The 20,895-nt window shown below is 37.9% G+C and overlaps 1 protein-coding gene across 2 annotated transcripts in view; it reads right to left on the bottom strand.

Moving 5' to 3' along the window:
* Positions 1-20,895, bottom strand: part of FBXO8 (F-box protein 8) — a 67,993-nt gene that overhangs the window by 33,394 nt on the left and 13,704 nt on the right. For both annotated transcript variants that reach the window (XM_063458164.1, XM_063458165.1), the window contains exons 3-4: positions 15,782-15,884; positions 11,121-11,449 (exon numbers count right to left, since the gene is read on the bottom strand). In XM_063458164.1, the coding sequence (XP_063314234.1) occupies positions 11,121-11,440 (320 nt within the window). In that variant the 5' untranslated portion in view covers positions 11,441-11,449; positions 15,782-15,884. The remainder of the gene's footprint in view (positions 1-11,120; positions 11,450-15,781; positions 15,885-20,895) is intronic.

Genomic DNA, 20,895 nt, shown 5'->3' with positions numbered 1-20,895 from the left:
CTGTACATAATCAGAATTAGAACAATTATGGTTGTACCAAGAGAGGGGGTGGGGGTATTTATTCAAAGATTATGTACCCACATTAAAAGAAGAACTTTATACTGTCAGGAATACAAAAGTATATTTCTAACGCTATTGTGTTCCTCTTGTCTAGGGATCGACTGATGTTAATTTATTAGAGCCGATACCAATAATCTGAACTTTCAGGCCGATAGCTTACCGATATTCTGTACATTTACCATTTTGAGAAAAAAAAACATGTTTTTTATTTTTTTATTAAGCGGTAAATGCACAAAATATACGGTACATTCAGATTTTTTATGTTTTCAAGAATATTTATGTGTGTGTGTAGTGAGAGTATTTGATTAGTAAATGCAGTGTGTGTGTGTGTGTGTGTGTTTGTGTAGTGGATGCAGGGTGTTTGTGTGTAAATATGTGCGGCAGCTACTCCCCCGCCCCCCCGCCCCATTCCCCTTAATGTTCCTCTCCCTTATTTTTTAGTGTCCCACCCCAGTGTTCCTTTTCCCTTCCCTGTACCTTAGTGCCCTCCTTTATTATTATTATTGCCATTTATATAGCGCCAACAGATTCCATAGCGTTTTACAATATTATGAGAGGGGATTTAACGATAAATAGGACAATTACAAATAAACTTACAGGAACAATAGGTTGAAGAGGACCCTGCTCAATCGAGCTTACATTCTTTAATGTTCCATTCTTTCCTCCCAACCCCTGTCCCATAGTGTTCTTTCCTCCCCCCCCGTCCCATAGTGTTCTTTCCTCCCCCCCGTCCCATAGTGTTCTTTCCTGCCCCCCCACCCCATAGTGTTCTTTCCTCCCCCCCGTCCCATAGTGTTCTTTCCTCCCCCCCCGTCCCATAGTGTTCTTTCCTCCCCCCCCGTCCCATAGTGTTCTTTCCTCCCCCCCGTCCCATAGTGTTCTTTCCTCCCCCCCGTCCCATAGTGTTCTTTCCTCCCCCCCGTCCCATAGTGTTCTTTCCTCCCCCCCGTCCCATAGTGTTCTTTCCTCCCCCCCGTCCCATAGTGTTCTTTCCTCCCCCCCGTCCCATAGTGTTCTTTCCTCCCCCCGTCCCATAGTGTTCTTTCCTCCCCCCCGTCCCATAGTGTTCTTTCCTCCCCCCCGTCCCATAGTGTTCTTTCCTGCCCCCCCGTCCCATAGTGTTCTTTCCTGCCCCCCCGTCCCATAGTGTTCTTTCCTGCCCCCCCGTCCCATAGTGTTCTTTCCTGCCCCCCCGTCCCATAGTGTTCTTTCCTCCCCCCCGTCCCATAGTGTTCTTTCCTCCCCCCCGTTCCATAGTGTTCTTTCCTCCCCCCCGTTCCATAGTGTTCTTTCCTCCCCTCCCATAGTGTTCTTCCCCCCCATCCCATAGTGTTCTTCCCCCCCCCCATCCCATAGTGTTCCTCTCCTCTCCCCTCCCCTCCCCCCCCCCCCTCCCATAGTGTTCTTTCCTCCCCCCGGGGCTAACAAAGCATTTGCCTTGGCATTTGGGGGCGGCGTTTTTTGCTGCCTCCTGGAAAATGCTGCCCAAGGCAAATTCCTTTTTTGCCTCGCGGCAAATACAACACTGGTACCCAAGCATTTTTTCTGACCCTGAGCCTCACTTTACTAATTTTTAAAAATAAATAGGACTTTCTCAAACTAATGTATTGACTGAGAGGTCTGTAGGAAATAGTTTCTACTATGAAACCATCGTTCTTAAGGGAAACTATAGTCACCAGAACAACTACAGCTTAACGCATTTGTTCTGGTGTGTAGAATCATTCCCTTTAGGCTTTTTGCTATAAACACTGTCTTTTCAGAGAAAATGCAGTGTTTGTATTCCTGACCCTATAGTGCTCCTTTAAGAAATGTCAGTACCTTAGCGAATGCAAACAGTAAATAATTCAGGCTGAAGGGAAAAAAAAACAACTCAAACCCAGTGTTAGATGGGTGTAACTTATAAAGCGTTCAATGGCCATAATATATATTACAAACACAAAACATATAGACTTTAAATCACACAAACTTACAAGGTTCTGGAATCCAAATTAAACAAATCCATGTCTGTGGAGACATAACCCAAAACAATTAATTGATTAAGTAATGTCTTCACACTAAGTTACTTTTCCACAATGAAGGGAAACTCTACAATTCCTAATTTAAATAAACGTTTCCAGCTTCCTGGGAAGTATAGCAGAATTTTAGAATTTTTTCCCCTGGATGCATTTCTTGAATTCTTATGAATAAATATACCATATATTGTGGTATTTAAGGCACATCTGAACCTAATCATTCATGTTTTGCATCAATCACTTTAAGTAACCTGAGCAGCAAATTCAGGGCAATGCAAGGAGGGCTTAAATGTTGGTTCTTTTCAGCTCTACATAATTGACCTTTGATGTGCACCTCAGAGACATTACAAGGGCCTCACAATTTCTAGAGTACAGTTTCCCACTGTTCTTAGACATGCTCATATCCAAGTATCTAAACAACAGAAAGCCACAAAAATCTTGTGAGAACCTCTTGATCTCTGTTTTCATAATAGTAGTACCAGAATGATTACAAGAAATAATGTAAAAAATAAAATAACAAAATAAACAATAAAACAAAACCCTAGGCAGCACAAGCTATGCTGAAACAAAATATGCAAGGCACATTTGTTGCTACTAAAATAATGAGAGTAGGCAGTCAAATTTTAATATGAAAACATAATAATTTCAAACTGGATTCTTCATGGCTTATATTTCAGCTAAAGTGAACTTGTATAACCTTACAGCAGACACTACACAAAGTCATACAATTTGGCTTTCTGGAAGGTAGCAATAAAAGACAGAAGAACAGAATCAAAGTAAATAAATCGTATATGAGTGACAAAAAAAATCTCCCACACCATTATAATTTTTTTTTTTTTTTTACAAATCAAGTTAATATCTGCACCTTTATGCATATGACTGGAGTACAGCATTTGTCTACTATGTATGTGCTTAATTCTTCTAGGACAAAATGACACCGAACACTCCTCAATAATTGAATTTTTAGGGCAAACAACAGGTAATTGCTGCACCAATCAACATCTTCAAAAGGTCCACTTCAGCCTGGAGATAACCACACATTTGAAATCATTATTTAAAAATACATAAAACTTAATTTCCCTCGTTTGCTGCAGACCAACTTCTCCACAGACAAAGAAAGGCTGAATATCCCACAAACTCCTACTCCGAGGCAAATTACAAGAGTTCTAGTTCAGTATTCACAAATAGTTTTATTCATGAAAATATAACAATATAAATATTCTGCTTGCTAATGCATGCATCAGCTTTTGCCTGGTGAATAGTTTCATTCAGCAAATGCAAATTATGGTAGTTAGGTCCCTCACATACAGATAGATGTTGCAACACAGAGAACCTGCCAAACTTGAGGTCCAAGGTAAGAAAATGGTAACCAAAAAGAGGCTGGTGCCCAGTTTAGTCCAAAAGAGAATATTCCCTTTAAAGAGTTCATGCAAATGTCTTGTCTTATGTAGAAAGACAGCAGACCAGAACTTAGGCTAGAGAGTATGAAGACTGAACTTTTAGAGGAGAGCACCATGTGTGGTATCAAGCATGATAGCCAAATGTTGCTTTCAGGAACAGAACAAGTTTAATAACATTCACTGTATTGGGCATATAATAAGCCAGACTAGGCACAGCATAGCTTCTAAAAGATCAGCATGGCCAAAGTTATGATTCATCAACTACATAAGCAGAGAGATGAGGAGCATGGACATGGATAGCTTACATTCAAATTGAAAATAAAATGGAGTTCAAAGTTAGAGTCACACTATAGGCACCCAGGCCACTTCATCTCATTGAAGTGGTCTGGGTGCATTGTCCCTATTCCCTTTACCCTGCAATGTAAAACACTTCAATTTCAGAGAAAATTCAGGGCTAAGAATGCCTTTAATGGCCGTCTACCAGACATCCACTAGAGGCACTTCCTGCTGTTTAGCAGAATTTGACTCTGGGAGACAATGCTGGGCCTCATGCTTTATATGTGAATGTCCAGCATCTTCCAATCCCCCATAGGAAGGCCTAATACGCATGCATCAATGTCGAGGAGATCTATCAGGAACCGAGGGAGCTTGGTGCTGGAATAAGGTAAGAGTTAAAAGGTTTTTTTTTTTTACCCTTTATTTGCTGGGAGTGCACAAGGGAGTGGCAGTGGCCAAAGAACACTTTAATATTAGGAATACAGCTTTGCATTTCTAACACTGAAGTGCTCCTTTAAGATCACACGGTTGAAAGAAGAGATTATTAAGATTTCTTTTAAATACAATTTTTAAAAAAGAGGTGCTAAACTGTAAACAAGTTTATTTAAATGGGCACACTAAGCAACATAACCACAAAACTTCAGTGTAGAGATTATGCTGCAAAAAGTATATTGGTCAAAATTTTGTGAGCTATTTGACAAAGCTATTTCCCAGCACTCGGACAGCAATCCCTTCCTTGGCCACATTGATAATGCAGAATGTATACTTCCATATTATTAAAGGAACACTATAGTCACCTAAATTACTTTAGCTAAATAAAGCAGTTTTAGTTTATAGATCATTCCCCTGCAATTTCATTGCTCAATTCACTGTCATTTAGGAGTTAACCCCTTAACACCGCAGCCAAATGTACAAGTTGTGAACGAAACAAAACGTAAACAAAACCTGGCATTTGCGCTATAGGTCTGTCCAACCGTAATTCACCTCTTTCATATTAAATGCACCCCCCTTATTATATATCATTTTATTCAGGGGAAACAGGGCTTTCATTTAATATCAAATATTTAGCTATGAAACATAATTTAATATGAAAAAAAATGGGAGAAAATAAGATTTTTTTGATTTTTTTTTGTTCTACATGACATTTTAACTGCCAATGTCATAATACTGTTTGCTTTTACTGCAATAAAATACACATATTTGTATTCAGCAAAGTCTTACGTGTAAAACAGTACCCCCTATGTACAGGTTTTATGGTGTTTTGGGAAGTTACAGGGTCAAATATAGCGTGTTACATTTGAAATTGAAATTCGCCAGATTGGTTACGTTGCCTTTGAGACTGTATAGTAGCCCAGGAAATAAATTTACACCCATAATGGCATACCATTTGCAATAGTAGACGACCCAAGGTATTGCAAATAAGGGATGTCCAGTCTTTTTTAGTAGCCATTTGGTCACAAACACTGGCCAAAGTTAGCGTTAGTATTTGTTTGTGTGTGAAAAATGCAAAAAACGCCAATTTTGGCCAGTGTTTGTGACTAAGTGGCTACTAAAAAAGACTGGACATACCCCATTTGCAATACCTTTGGTTGTCTACTATTGCAAATGGTATGCCATCATAGGGGTAATTTTCATTCTTGGGCTACCATAGGGTCATAAAGGCAACGTAAGCAATCTGGCGAATTTTAATGTGAAAAAAATGAAACACAAGCCTTATATTTGACGCTGTAATTTTTGAAAACACCATAAAACCTGTACATGAGGGGTACTGTTGTACTCGGGAGACTTCGCTGAATACAAATATTTGCGTTTCAAAACAGTAAAAAGTATTGCAGCAATAATATCGTCCGTGTAAGTGCTGTTTGTGCGTGAAAAATGCAAAAAACGTCACTTTTACTGGCGATATCATGGTTGTAATACATTTTACTGTTTTGAAACACTAATATTTGTGTTCAGCGAAGTCTCCCGAGTAAAACAGTACCCCCCATGTACAGGTTTTATGGTGTCTTGGAAAGTTATAGGGTTAAATATAGTGCTAGCAAATTAAATTCCCTATACTTTCGGCATGGGTGGTCAGGCAGGTCCCGCTAATTGTAATTAATTGGGATACCTAATTATGTAAAATTATTATATAAATATATGTGTAGAATTAATATATGTATATATATACATATGTGTATATATATATATATATATATATATATATATATATATATATTTATTTATTTAATATTTTTATTTATATATATATATAGGTATATATATATATATATATAGTGATATATACGTATATATTTATGTATATAGATATATATATTATTTCGTTCTACGTGTATTTTGATATAAATATATGTATTAATATCACAATACAGTTAGAACGAAATAAAACACATCTATATATTTTTTAATATTTTATTTTTAATTATTTTAAATTTTATTTTTTTTACTTATTTACATATTTTTTTTATATTATTTATAAATATATATATATAACAATAATTATATATATATTTAATCAGTATCAGTCTACGTGTAATTTGATATTAATATATATATAATTATATACATATTAATATTAAAATACACCTAGACGGTGTATGTGTGTATATGTGTATATATGCTTAGATCATATATATATATAATCTAAGTACCGTTATATACTTTTTTTTTTACACTTGTTTAACTTATTTAAATTTTATTTCCAGCCAGCAGGGGGACCAACTGTCATTACAGTTAGTCCCCCTGCTGGCATTGCTGCAGCCAGCTATCCCGGCCATGTGATTGTGAGGTCCTCGCAAGGACCTCACTCTCACATGACCGGGAGGGACCGGAGGAGGAAGATCTGCCGCGGGGGGGCTCCCTGGGAGTCCCCCCAACCGCGATCGCCGGCGTGGGATCGCCGGCGACCGGGTAAGTTACTAAAAACCGGAGGGCGCACTATTACGCCCTGCGGCGTTTAGAGCCGCTTTTAAAAGGACGTAATAGTACGCCCTCCGGTCATAAGGGGTTAAATCACTTTGTTTCTGTTTATGCAGCACTAGCCACACCTCCCCTGGCTATGATTGACAGAGCCTGCATGAAAATAAAAACTGGTTTCACTTTCAAACAGATGTAATTTACCTTAAATAATTGTATCTCAATCTCTAAATTGAACTTTAATCACATACAGGAGGCTCTTGTAAGGTCTAGCAAGCTATTAACATAGCAGGGGATAAGAAAATCTCAATTAAACAGAACTTGCAATAAAGAAAGCCTAAATAGGGCTCTCTTTACAGGAAGTGTTTATGGAAGGCTGTGCAAGTCACATGCAGGGAGGTGTGACTAGGGTTCATAAACAAAGGGATTTAACTCCTAAATGGCAGAGGATTGAGCAGTGAGGCTGCAGGGGCATGTTCTATACACCAAAACTGCTTCATTAAGCTAAAGTTGTTCAGGTGACTATAGTGTCCCTTTAATGTCAATGTAACCCTCCTCGGAAGGTAGTGATTGCCTGAGAATGATGGAGAGCATAACCACTACACTGAACTTAGTGTTTCCAAGGTTTTATAGTTTTCATATTTCTAAAAACTCTCGAAAGCTTTTCTTTGAAATATTATGTTAGTCCAATAAAAAAAAGGTATCATTGCATAACGCAATACTCTGGTATTTTGGCATCTTGTCTACTGGACTAATACGGCTAATCCAATCTACACTAAAAAGGTCCATGACATATGTTAATAAACTTAGTTTAAGCACTTCTCCATATGCTCACAGCTGTAACCTAAAATTCTGCAGTGAATGTCCTTCTATAACAAAGAAATACATGTAATGAATTCAAAACAACTTAATGGGAAACAAACAAAAATTCATATAGATGGAACCGGAAGACGTTTTTGATAAGAGAAATGCCAGATTCAGATTGCTTATTTGCAGCTATCTGCACATGTTTATTTTAAAGACATTATAAATAATGTATCCAGACACAAAAAAACAACCCTTCTGTTAGTTAAAAAAAAAAACGACTTTTCATTCATATGCATCTGAAACACAGAACAAAGATAGAGAACGCCCTATGTGAACAAATTCTAGGCGATTGGACTGCTGACATTTAGTAGTGCCAGTTTACAGTATGACTGAGCAGCTGGCTGTGTACCAGCTATTAATAGACTAAAAATCCAATTAGCCATAAATGGGTGAGCAGTTAGGATGATGGCCCTTTTAGTTCATGACAGTTGGCTGACTTTCCTTAAGCCATCCTTACTCTCATAAAAAGCATGATTTAAAAAAAAAAATTAAAAAAAATTGCAGCATAATGTAATAAGTATACAACCAAAGATTGTATTTTCACTTATCACCCTATTTAAAATTATGAACAATATTTCACTTTGAAACATTAAATGTGCGTATGTATGGTAAATGCAGCGCTTGACAAATTTGCTTGCAATCTAAGAGCAAGCTAAAAAAAGTTAGGAGCCTAATTTTAAACTAACAAAAGTTAATTTTCAAAGACAAAAATACAATTCTTAATTAAAGGGACACTATAGTCACCAGAACCACTACAGCTTAATGTAGTGGTTCTGGGGTCTATATCCTGGTGGCTCTTCAATGTAATCACTGCCTTTTTTAGAGAAAAGTGCCCCCACACTCTGCATGAAGGCGCTGAATGTTCCCCATAGAAATGCAATGATTCCATACATCTTTATGAGTAGATGCTGATCAGCGCAGCGTTTTGTTGAGCATGCGCAATGGCCTCCCAATGTTTTCCTATGGCAAACCGGCATGGTGTGGGGGAAAATACTGAATAAAAACACCTTTCCAATGGGATCGGACGGGGGCCGGTAACCTAAACAGACACACACACTGGCAGACTCACAAACACTCACTAAGATACACGTGGATACAGACAGACAAATACCGACAGACCCACAGTCACATTGTTTTAATTAAGGGACACTATAGTCACCAAAACAACTTTAGCTTAATGAAGCAGTTTGGTGTGTAGATCATGCAGCTGCAGTATCACTGCTCAATTCTCTGCCAAATAAAAACTTTTAAAGCAAGTTACATCTGATTGAAAGTGCAACCATTTATTTTCATGCAGGCTATGTAAGTCACAGTCAGTGGAAGTGTGGCTACAACTGCATAAACAGAAACAAAAGTAACTCCTAAATGGTGGAGAATTGAGCAGTCAGACTTCAGGGGCATGATCGATACACCAAAACCGCTTCATTAAGCTTAAAGAACCCACTATAGTGCCTGGAAAGCAAACTTGTTTTCCTGGCACTATAGGGTCATTAGGTCCCCCCCACCCTCAGGGCCCCCTCCCACTGGGCTGAATGGGTTAAAACCCCTTCAGCCACTTACCTTTCTCCAGCACCGGGCTCCCTCAGCGCTGGGGAACTCTCCTCCCTCTGCCGACGTCCGTTCCGAATGCACATGCGCAGCAAGAGCCGCGCGCGCATTCAAACCACCCATAGGAAAGTATTACTCAATGTTTTGCTATGGACGTCCAGCGTCTTCTCACTGTGATTTTCACAGTGAGAATCACGGAAGCGCCTCTAGCGGTTGTCAGTGAGACAGCCACTAGAGGCTGGATTAACCCTCAATGAAACATAGCAGTTTCTTTGAAACTGCTATGTTTTCAGCTGCAGGGTTAAAGCTAGATTGACCTGGCACCTAGACCACTTTACTGAGCTGAAGTGGTCTCGGTGCCTATAGTGGTCTAAGTTTTTTTGATGACTATAGTGTCCCTTTAGTGTTCACCCAGCTTCCCTACCCTTCGGATAGCTGGAATGGATAAATTCCCTGGGGTACAGTGGGGCTTGAGAATAAGAATAAAAATACACCAGTGTGTGTCTGGAACTGGTTCCCGTAATACACATCCCCTTTAGCAGCAGTTGGTGTCCATTGCAAAGAATGTCTGGGTACCCACTCTTATTTATTCACTTTATAATGATAACAATGTACTGTACTTATATTGTTATGTTTCCCTGTATGAGAGCCCTATATGAGAGCCTCATTATTTGCTTTTTGTAGGCTAATACAGTGTGCTTGTATATATGTATTACTAATCACTTTATCTTAGGTGTCTTGTATGCTATGCATGCTATCTTCTATATCCATGTGCTATACATTTCCAAACACACATATTGACTTTGTCTTGTAAGGGCATTTGCAATGATGAAGGGTTGAAACCCAAAACATTTGCTGTACATCTGTATGTCCTTCAAATAAATCACTATTGTAGCACTTTGTGCACTGCACACAGCATATCCTACTACCGCTGCTCTATTTCTCTTCTGTATTGCAACCCTGATCAAGCAACAGGGGATAGAATTGAAAGCACTTTTTCCAGTCTTGTTTAAAACCTGACCTCACTTACACTGCGGCCACAAGTATGTGTGGGTATTGGTGAATAGCAGGAGCTAATTTTGGACACTTGGATTCAAGTTTTAAAGTTCATCTCTCATTTTGGGTAATATAGTATCCCACCATTTGTAAAATACACCATAAAATAAATAAATAATGAACCTTTAAATAACCAGGGCGCTTAAACAGTTACCACACATCATGTAATGATAAACAGCATATATCTGCTTGCCATTATATACTTTCAGGAACAGAACACTATGGGCACCAATACTACCTTAATGTAATCCACTATAATCTAAAAACAACAAAACAACCTGTATTAGAAGGAGAGGACACCCAGGGAGACATATAGTAAGGATATCACTAGATCACTACCCGTTTGTAGTTTCTCTGACTGTCTGAAGCCAGGTTGTGAATTAAAAGCAGCTCACTCTGAGCTGTTGGGGCTGCGACTTCGTGCATACTTTTGATAACCAAGTCTTTTTGGCATGAGGGGCAAGGCTAAGAAGGCAGGCTTATGCTACAGAATTGTGTTGTTGTATTTTAGCAAAAACTATAAAGATTTGAGCAAGAAAAAAATTACAGAATATTATTGGGGACAAAAATCCATCAAATACTTTTACATTGTATTGGTGCCCAGAGTCTACCACCTACCAACATGAAATAAAAGGTTACCAACTTTTTTTTTTTTTTTTTTTTTTAGAAGCAGGAAGTGAGGGGGCATTTTTACCACAAGCATAAAGCACTTAGTCTTTGATTAAATACTGCTGTAAGCTTTCCAAATGATTTGATTTTGTATAATATTATGAAAAAAGTACCTTTTGTAATATTGATATTTTTTTTAATATAAATTAAAAAAAAAAAGTTTATCCAGCAATATTAAATCAAGACCTTTTGTTTCCCCATTAGTACACGATGAACTGGTAGATCATGGATACTGGTGCTTCTCACAATGTACCTGCTCGTCAAGACTAGTGGCAGGGGTTACAATTCCTTAAAAGATCACACAGCTTTTACTTACCCTTGCCAAAGCAGATCATCATTAGCAAGGTCTTGCCAAACACATGACGCCAGGCACAGGTCAGTTGCATTTAGGTATGATAAAATGGTAAGACTGAGCTCCGGGGGTAACATTTCAAGATTAATAAACCCTTGTTCATCCTTTGCTTTTCTTGCTTTCAGCAAATGGTATATGTCCATTCCACCTTGCATGTTCCTTCGATGATTGAGGTTATCATTGACAATTATTCTTCTACCATTATCTGTAGTAAGGTAGCTGGGTTCAAGAAATCCTTGCTGGAACTGCTGATTTCTTGCTACTCTCCAAAGTCCTTGACCCATCTGTGGACCCTGACAGCAAGTACAAAGAAGAAAATAAAAAATAATAGAGTATTAAGAAATTATTTTTGTATAACCTATTAAATTACGTGAACTTCACATGGGTCATCTATGCACATCCATCATCAGTGTTTGCTTTAGAGAGACTAAAAGGTGATAAAATGGTTACAGATTGGAAAATAGAAGTAAAACATTTTGAAAAGCTGACAAATACCGTAGGTATATTTATTTATTTAAATAAATATAGTAAGCAAAACATTATCTTCATCTTAAAATTTCCTATGGCTCATGAGCCACATCCTTGGTTTTGTCAATTCATTGCTAATAATGAAATTCCAAAAGAAATACTGCAAGCAACAAATACCCCAATACTAAATTTAATAAAGACCATACCTCCATTACAAACTATAGACCAATTTCCCAATTTAGACACCAAACTCTATTTCAAAATGTTAGCTACATAGTTACATAGCTGAAAAGAGACTTGCGTCCATCAAGTTCAGCCTTCCTCACATATGTTTTTGCTGTTGATCCAAAAGAAGGCAAAAAACCTAGTCTGTAGCGCTTCCAATTTTGCAACAAACTAGGAAAAAATTCCTTCTTGACCCCAAAATAGCAGTCAGATGTCTCCTTGGATCAAGCAGCTATTACCCCACTAATTAAAAATTATATAGCGGAGAGATTAAAACAAATCATTCCAGATTTAATTAATTTACATCAATGTGGTTTTGTCAAAGATAGAGGCACAAAGGACAATACCAGAAAATTGTTTAATATTATTCATCATATAAATCAAACACATGATAGTTCGGTACTAATGGCCCTCGATGCCGAAAAGGCGTTCGACCGAGTTAATTGGAGTTACTTTGACGCCGTACTTGAGACCTTTGACATTGATGGCACATTCAGGAAAAGGATCATGTTATTATATGCTACACCAACAGCTATAACAGCGGGGTACATGTTGTTATCGGACTGGTTCCAAATAAAAAACGATACAAGGCAGGGCTGCCCGTTAGCCCCAATGTTATATATAATGACTTTGGAACATTTGGCTAATTTGATTAGGCAAGCTAAATATATCAGCGGTATAATAGAAAGTAAGTTGACATTATATGCAGATGATGTCCTTTTAACACTTATAAATACGATGAATTCAATACCTAGCATGGTCCAGATTATAAAAGACTTTTGTAGATACTCCAATTATAAATAACATTTTGATAAAACTCAAATAATACTAAACTGAGTGTCTCCTGATGATACAAAATATAAAAAGTCTAAGTTTAAGTTTGACTGCACCCTAGACTTATAAATTATCTGTGTATTAAATTAAATATGGATCTGGCAGGAATAGTAAAAGAAAACTATTGTTTAAAACTGTTAGTTTTTTAAAAACACAATATCTATATGGAAAAGTATGGAGTTATCTTGGTTGGGACGGGCCGAAGTAATAAAAAAATATTTAATCCCTAAAGTATCTTACCTATTTAGAATTCCTGAGAGTTGACATTTCCACATTAAAAGAGTTTTAACGACTAATAAATGTATTTATTTGGCAAGATAAAAAAAATCCAGAATAGCTTCAAATATTCTACAAAAAGATTCAACGTATGGAGGACTTTCCTTTCCTAATGTTCTTGAATTATATAATAGTAAGTTAGCACATGCAGTTAACTCTTTAGTTCATAGACCAATTTGGCTGGAGACAGATAAACATGAATTAAAATTGGAACTATTTTATTTATTTTGGTCATGTAAATATAAAAAAAAGAATGATTACACTCTTTCCTCAAATCTTTTGGATTGTATTAAAGGAATAACATTAGTAAAAAGGAACATACATACCATATATACTCGAGTATAAGTCTAGTTTTTCCGCACATTTTTTGTGCTGAAAAACCCCCACTCGACTTATACTTGAGTCAATGTCTGTATTATGGCAACTTACATTGCCATAATACAGACTAGGACCGCCGGACTCATTACAAGCCCGGCGGTCCTGTTGGGGGCTGGCAGGAAGCATTTACTTACCTTTCCTGCAGCTCCATTCTCCTGCATTCTGGTCAGCTCCCCTGTAAATCTCGCAAGAGCCGCGGAGTCAGAGCGTTCCCACAGGTTACCGTGGCAATGCTCCGCGCGGCACGCAGACCGCGAGACTTACAGGGGAGCTGACCGGAACGCAGGAGAAGGGAGCTGACAGGGCTGGCAGGAAGTGTCCAGGGAGCTGACAGGACACTTCCTGCCAGCCCCCCTCCTGCACAGTACACACCACTGGACCACCAGGGACAAAAAAAATAAATAATAAAAAAATAATAATAAAATAAAATGGAAAAATGTAATAAAAAAATATTAAAATAAAAAATAATTATATTAAAATAAAAAATAGAATATTTAAAATAAAAAAATGCCCTCCCCCCACACACTACACACACACACACACACACACACAGTCTGCATTATATACACACACACGCATACAAACACACACTCTGCATTCACACAAACACACAGAGTGTGTTTATATAATGCAGAGTGTGAGTTTGTATGAGTGTGTGTATATATATAATGCAGAGTGTGTGTGTGTGTTTGTATGAGTGTGTGTGTATATAATGCAGAGTGTGTGTTTGTATGAGTGTGTATGTATATAATTATAAAAATCACAGAATTTCATAGCCCCAAGTTTTACCCTCGACTTATCCACGAGGCATAGCATATTTCACAATTGTTGGTCACAAAACTGCACTCGACTTATACATGAGATCGACTTATACACGAGTATATACGGTAGTATGAACTTGTTAGAAACTCACTATAAGTTAATACCACATTGGTATCTTATGCCTATGAGATTACATAAAATTAACCCAAGAATTCCGCAAGTCTGCTGGAGATGTGAATTAACCAATGGTTCTTGCACTCATATTTGGTGGGATTGTCAAGTAATGAAATCTAGAATCTCTCATTTACAAAATATATTAAAGTTGTTTATTTGACTTTGACGTGATATTATCTCCAAAGTCATTTTGGTTTAATATTTATCTACCAGGAAAATATATTAAAAAATGTTTAATGGTGCACATGATAATGGCAGTAAAAATATGTGTCACACAAAATTGGAAAAATAAAGGCCATCTTATATGGGCAGAAATACTGCAACAAGTTGAATTTCAACATAGAATGGAAGCAGGTTTTCATCAAGAAATCTACCAATATGATAAATACATAAACATTTGGTCTACATGGAGAAATTATATATATATATATATATATATATATATATATATATATAAAAAAATAATAAAGTTGGGTACAGTTCTCCAATGGGACTTGCGCTATAAAATCCTCCCCCACCCCGTTCCTCTCCCCCTCAATCAGTAAAGCTAAATTAAATAGACATTACATGTGAGTGTATTTAATAAACAGTGAATCAGAAAACTAGTTCCTGTAAAAAAATAACATCTACTGAACTAACAAGGGAGTACATCCATGCACTTTCCAGTGTGGGGTTTCATGCCTTTGTCAGGGGTAGGCAATGATTAAAAAATTACTATGACCTAACAAAACTGTTTCTTATGATAAATTACTTTGAACAGAAGTATGCTAATGAATATACTATTAAAAAAAGAAGTGTCGCTAACTGTGATTATCAGATAATTGTGTTACATCGATATTATATCCCTATGCATTTTCTGTATACATATACATGATATTTTACAACCTTGTCCATGCGTTATTATAGATCAGTCTGATACAAAGTGGTATGCAAGTTCAACTGAATGCAAACATGCATGTTCATGTCCATGGAGCATAATCTATTGCTGAAACACAATTAAAGGGGCACCAGAACAACTGCATCTTAATGCAGATGTTCTGGTGTGTATAGTCTGTCCCTGAAGGCATTTTAATGTAAACATTGCCTTTTCAGAGAAAAGTCAGTGTTTAAATTACTGCTTAGGAACACCTCTAGGGCAGTCACTCAGATGGCCACTAGAGTTGCTTCATGGATCAGCATGGAGACGCTAAATGTTCCTCATAGAGATGCACAAATTCAATGCATCTCTATGAGATGCTGATTGGCGCAGCATGGCGTTTTTCCTATGGGAAAGCATTGAGTTGGCGGAGATGGTCAATTTTGATGATCTTAGCCAAGGAGGTTGAACGGGGACAAGCAAACTCACCTTATATATTGGTTACATGGTGGCCGGACACCTACATAGCTTTATTACAGCTACAGTGACAGGAATACATGTTTGTATTGATGTCACTATAGTGTTCCTATTAAGAATGTGATATGTGTAGCGAATGCATGAAATGGTTACCTAATGGTGATGAAGGACTTACTTCAAATGAGAAGTGGTAAGGAAGCTCTGGAGCTTCTCACAATCTTTGCATGTTCCTTTTGTGGCCTAGTACTGACCATTCACAGGATTTTTCATTTCAATCTCTAAAATGAAGAAAACAAAATTAAATTAAACTTATAGTCAGCTACATAGCAAAATAAAAATGCATGCAAAGCAGTGAGATTATGAGACGTGTACAGGTTATTATTATTATTTGTGATGAAAGATGGGCATTGTACGAAAAGAATACCAAATGGAAGCATACCAAACCAAAAAGAACACCAAATGGATTTTATTGACAATAATGCTCCATAAAATAGGAGATTCAGCTGTTTACATGGTTACAATTTGTAAACCTGTCCTAGTGATTTTTTTTTTATATATATATATTTTAAAGAAAGGGAGGTATCCCACTAAAAGGTATCCCAATGAAGTGGTCAGGCTGCAGTAACCCTTTAGCATTAACCCTGAAACATCCCCAATTAGTAGATACAGCAATGTGATGGTAGCATGGTTAATACACCGCCAGTGGCTGTCTGCCTGACAGCCACTAGAAGCGCTTCCGCTTTGACAACCAAGTCAGACTCTGTTCTCATTCAAATGCTGCTCCTAGAGATCATTTGATGGGTGCTGAGATTTTCTATGCAAATGCACTAACCTCCCAATGCTTCTTAAAGGGAAAGAATTTGATTGGCTGAGATCATCAAAACTGATGCTCTCTGCCAAGGTAGTGGGGCTGGCAGCATGGGGATCAGCATGGCAAAGGCTACTAGGTGTATAAATCTTACTAGAAGACTATAGCATTAGAAATAGCTAAAATGTTGCTTTACGAATATGCATAAAAGATGGTAAAAAATAATTTTGGTGTGAGAGTTAGCAGAGATTGGTTGGAAAGTGTAAACATTTACAGATTAACATTTTTTTATTATAATTAAAACTAGATTTCTCTCTTTTAATTCACATTCAGTCTTTTAAAACATCAAAATCTGCTTCAAGTATTAGTAAAGCTTTTGAAATTTGGATATTTTATCAAATAACACAGTATAATGTGTTCTTTTATCCTTTCAAAACACTTGTGAAAAGAGAAAACCCAACTAGTTTTGTTTTGGCTGCGTAAACAGCTCCATAATCTTTAGGTTGTATGTATCCAGTCAGGTACTTAAGATTTATGAGAGTTGTCTTTCAACAACAGCTGGAAAGCTACGAGTTGTAGGAGCTAACGAATGGAGAATAAAAAAAGCACTAGATCTAACTAGGTAAAACTGGACCGGTGCCTTAGAAACCACTACCAATATTATTCACTGTTACATTTAAAAGGTGAAAGGGAGGAAGAGAAAAACCTGGCAACACCCAGGTCAAGTTCCATTTTGGAATGAGCTGGAAACAAATGGGTGTGGAGTGTGTTTTTCTCTTTTCATTTGACATTTAGAACATATTGGATGACATGCACAGGAAGGGAGAGGGGAAATCAAAAATTTATATAAAAGTAGAATTTAATTTTTTTTTGTAACATATCCTGTTCCTATTTTGATATATTTTTAACAAAAGAATTTTCACAAACCTTAGCAATAAAATACTAGTTAACTAGTATCCAGAAGGTCTGGTGAGATTCAGGTATATGTCAAATAGTGCTAAAACAGGCTGCAGTCGTTATGGTACTTGGAGTGTTTGTTTAATATTTAAAAATCTGTGTGTTTTCGGTATGGGATCAGTTTAAGTCTTACCTGTCTCAATATAACAGTGATCAGAATCTGCTAATTTGTTATCTGGGTAACTAATGTGCACATGAATAAAGCTGGGAGACCCATTGTGGCGGAACCCACCTCGCCACTGGACATTGGAGGGGCCTGGCTGCCTGCCTCTTACCCGCTGACTATGGCCCCTGAAAAACTGGTACATTTAAAGATTTATATTTGGGCTTGTATATTGCTGCTACTGGCCCTTTTAACAGCATCTATGGACACATTGGGACTTTTGGGACTACTGTCCCTTTAAGACTATGAAGCATATTCGAATGTACTGCCTGTAATATTATATATGTATTTATATATGTGTTACGTTTATCCTGGGTGATTTGTATGCAGCATTCATCTGATTGTTCGGTAGAATCACTCCATTCAGTATATTGAGTGAAACTACCGAACAACCAGACCACCCAGGAATGAGTGTGCCTCCAATTACCGTTTGCAACAATGTTGCAAACGGGTAATTGGCAATCAGTGCAGTGTGGTCTGTGTCCTCTGGGTGGCCGCCATTCGGGAGCCGAACACGTGGCGGCGGCCATCTTAAACTACCGAACAGCGGTGTTTTGCCGTCGAGCGTCTGGAACTAAAATCGGACACTCGACTAGGCAAACACAGCTGAGACCTCCAGACTTCCAGGATTTCGTATAGAAACTACCGAATGGCCCGCCGTTCGGTAGAAAGAACCCCTCAAACAAGGGAATTCATTCAAACCCTCTCCAGGCTCTATAACACAGGCAATTCGCCTGTTTTCATTCCCTTGTTTGTGACCGACCGCAGGGCCAAAATGCATGGAACTGTTTTCGGATACTTTACCCATGCGGTCGGTCAAAACTTTGCCTGCTCATAACTCCCGAACCCCTGGTCCGATCTGGGTGATTTTTGAGTATGTTGCTCACCCAGATCAGGGCTATCAGGGGATACCTGTTTTAGGGGTGTATCATATGTATTTGGGGTACATCCAGGAATTGGGGAAAAGTGTGTACTGTATAATTGGGTTAAGTGTTAATCTAAGGGGAGGAAAGGTGTGGGAGGTACATCCATGTGATTGGTCAATTTCATCCTCCCCCTGGGAGTGTCCTGTATGTACCTGTTTGTGAATAAAAGCCGGGCTGGATGAGCCAGTCCAGAGTTCCTGTTTTACCCTCAAAGTGATGTGTCGTCTCATTATTGGGGGGGAAGGATTTATTGCATGCTGTTCCAGTTGACTGCTAGGAGTACAAGCCTATTCGTATGGTTCCTATTTAATGGTATACAGCATTCATATGCTTGGGAGAATTTAAAAGGTTTCTCGGATGGAACTAAAGTCCTCAGGAAGCACTAGGAGCATCCAGTAACGGAGGTACCCGGTCGGGGTGCCAGGCGATCCGTTACACCCATCATGACTAAATATGGACTTAAAGGGACACTATAGTTACCAAAGCAACTTTAGTTTAAAGTGAAACTCAAGGCAGCAAAACAACTTCATATAAATTAAGTTATTATGATGCCAGGAAGCACTCTTATCTCCAGGGGTTAAAATCGCTAAGCCGGGCAGAAGTGCCGCTGACTGGCTGAGTGTGTCAGCAGACTCTCTCAGCCAATCAGTGACTCATAATTCACTAAACTGGCTTGAGAAAGGTATGTTTCTTTCCAAGCCAGTTTAGTGAATGTGGAATCACTGATTGGCTTAGAGTGTCAGCTGACCACTCACAGCCAGTCAGCGGCACCCCTGCTAGGCGGCACTCCGTGATTCCTGAATCAGAATATTCAGAAGCCAGATGCTGCAAGGGGAGAAGTGTAGATCGCCGCTGAAGGCAAATGTTAAACTGTTTGAGAACAGTTTTAACCCCTTAAGGTAAGAGTGCTTCCCGTGGTCACCTGGAACCATAACAACTTTATTCAGATAAAGTTGTTTTGGTGGCTGGAGTGTCCATTTAATGAAGTAGTTTTGGTGTACAAGTCATGCCCCTGCAGTGTCACCGCTCAATTATCTGCCATTTAAGAGTTAAATCACTTTGTTTATGCAGCCTTAGGCACACCTCCCTTTCCCCGCATGTGACTTATACAGACTTCCTAAACACTTCCGTTAGCCCCTTAAAACCGCAGCCAAATGTACAAGTTGTGATCCAAAAAAAAAACGTAAACAAAACCTGGCATTTGCGCTATATATCTGTCCAACCGTAATTCACCTCTTTCATATTAAATGCACCCACACTTATATATCATTGTATTCAGGGGAAACAGGGCTTTCGTTTAACATCAAATATTTAGGTATGGAACATAATTTAATATGAAAAAAATGGGAGAAAATAAGAATGTTTTAAATTGTTTTAGTTCTACGTGACATTTTAACTGTGAATGTCAAAATACTGTTTGCTTTTACTGCAATACAATACACATATTTGTATTCAGCGATGTCTCACGTGTAAAACAGTACCCCCTATGTACAGGTTTTATGGTGTTTTGGGAAGTTACAGGGTCAAGTATAGCGTGTTACATATTTCAGTTTTTTCACATTGAAATTCGCCAGATTGGTTACGTTGCCTTTCAGACCATATGGTAGCCCAGGAATAAGAATTACCCCCATGATGGCATACCATTTGCAAAAGTAGACAACCCAAAGTATTGCAAATGGAGTATGTCCAGTCTTTTTTAGTAGCCACTTGGTCACAAACACTGGCCAAAGTTAGTGTTAATATTTGAAAATGCAAAAAACAAATTTGAACGCAAATTTTGGCCAGTGTTTGTGACTAAGTGGCTACTAAAAAAAACTGAACATACCCTATTTGCAATACCCTGGGTTGTCTACTATTGCAAATGGTATGCCATCATGGGGATAATTTTTATTCCTGGGCTACCATACGGTCTCAAAGGCAACCTGGCGAATTTTAATGTGAAAAAACTGAAACGCAAACCTTATATTTGAGTCTGTAACTTTTGAAAACACCATAAAACCTGTACATGAGGGGTACGGTTATACTCCGGAGACTTCGCTGAACACAAATATTAGTGTTTAAAAACAGTAAAACGTATCACAACAATTAAATCGTCAGTGTAAGTGCCATTTGTGTGTGAAAAATGCAAAAAATGTCACTGTCACTGACGATATCGTCGTTGTAATATATTTTATTGTTTTGAAACACTAATATTTGTGTCCAGCGAAGTCTTCCAAGTAAAACAGTACCCCCCATGTACAGGTTTTATGGTGTCTTGGAAAGTTACAGGGTTAAATATAGTGCTAGAAAATTTAATTCCCTGAACTTTCGGCCTGGGTTGTCAGGCAGATCCTGCAAATTGTAATTAATAAAATGACCTAATTATGTAAAATTATTACATAAATATATACATACATATATATCACTATATACCTATTTATAAAAAAAAATATATA

This window comes from Pelobates fuscus, chromosome 6 (assembly GCF_036172605.1).
Source record: "Pelobates fuscus isolate aPelFus1 chromosome 6, aPelFus1.pri, whole genome shotgun sequence".
NCBI lineage: Eukaryota > Metazoa > Chordata > Amphibia > Anura > Pelobatidae > Pelobates > Pelobates fuscus.
This window is presented reverse-complemented; position numbering and strand designations above follow the sequence as displayed.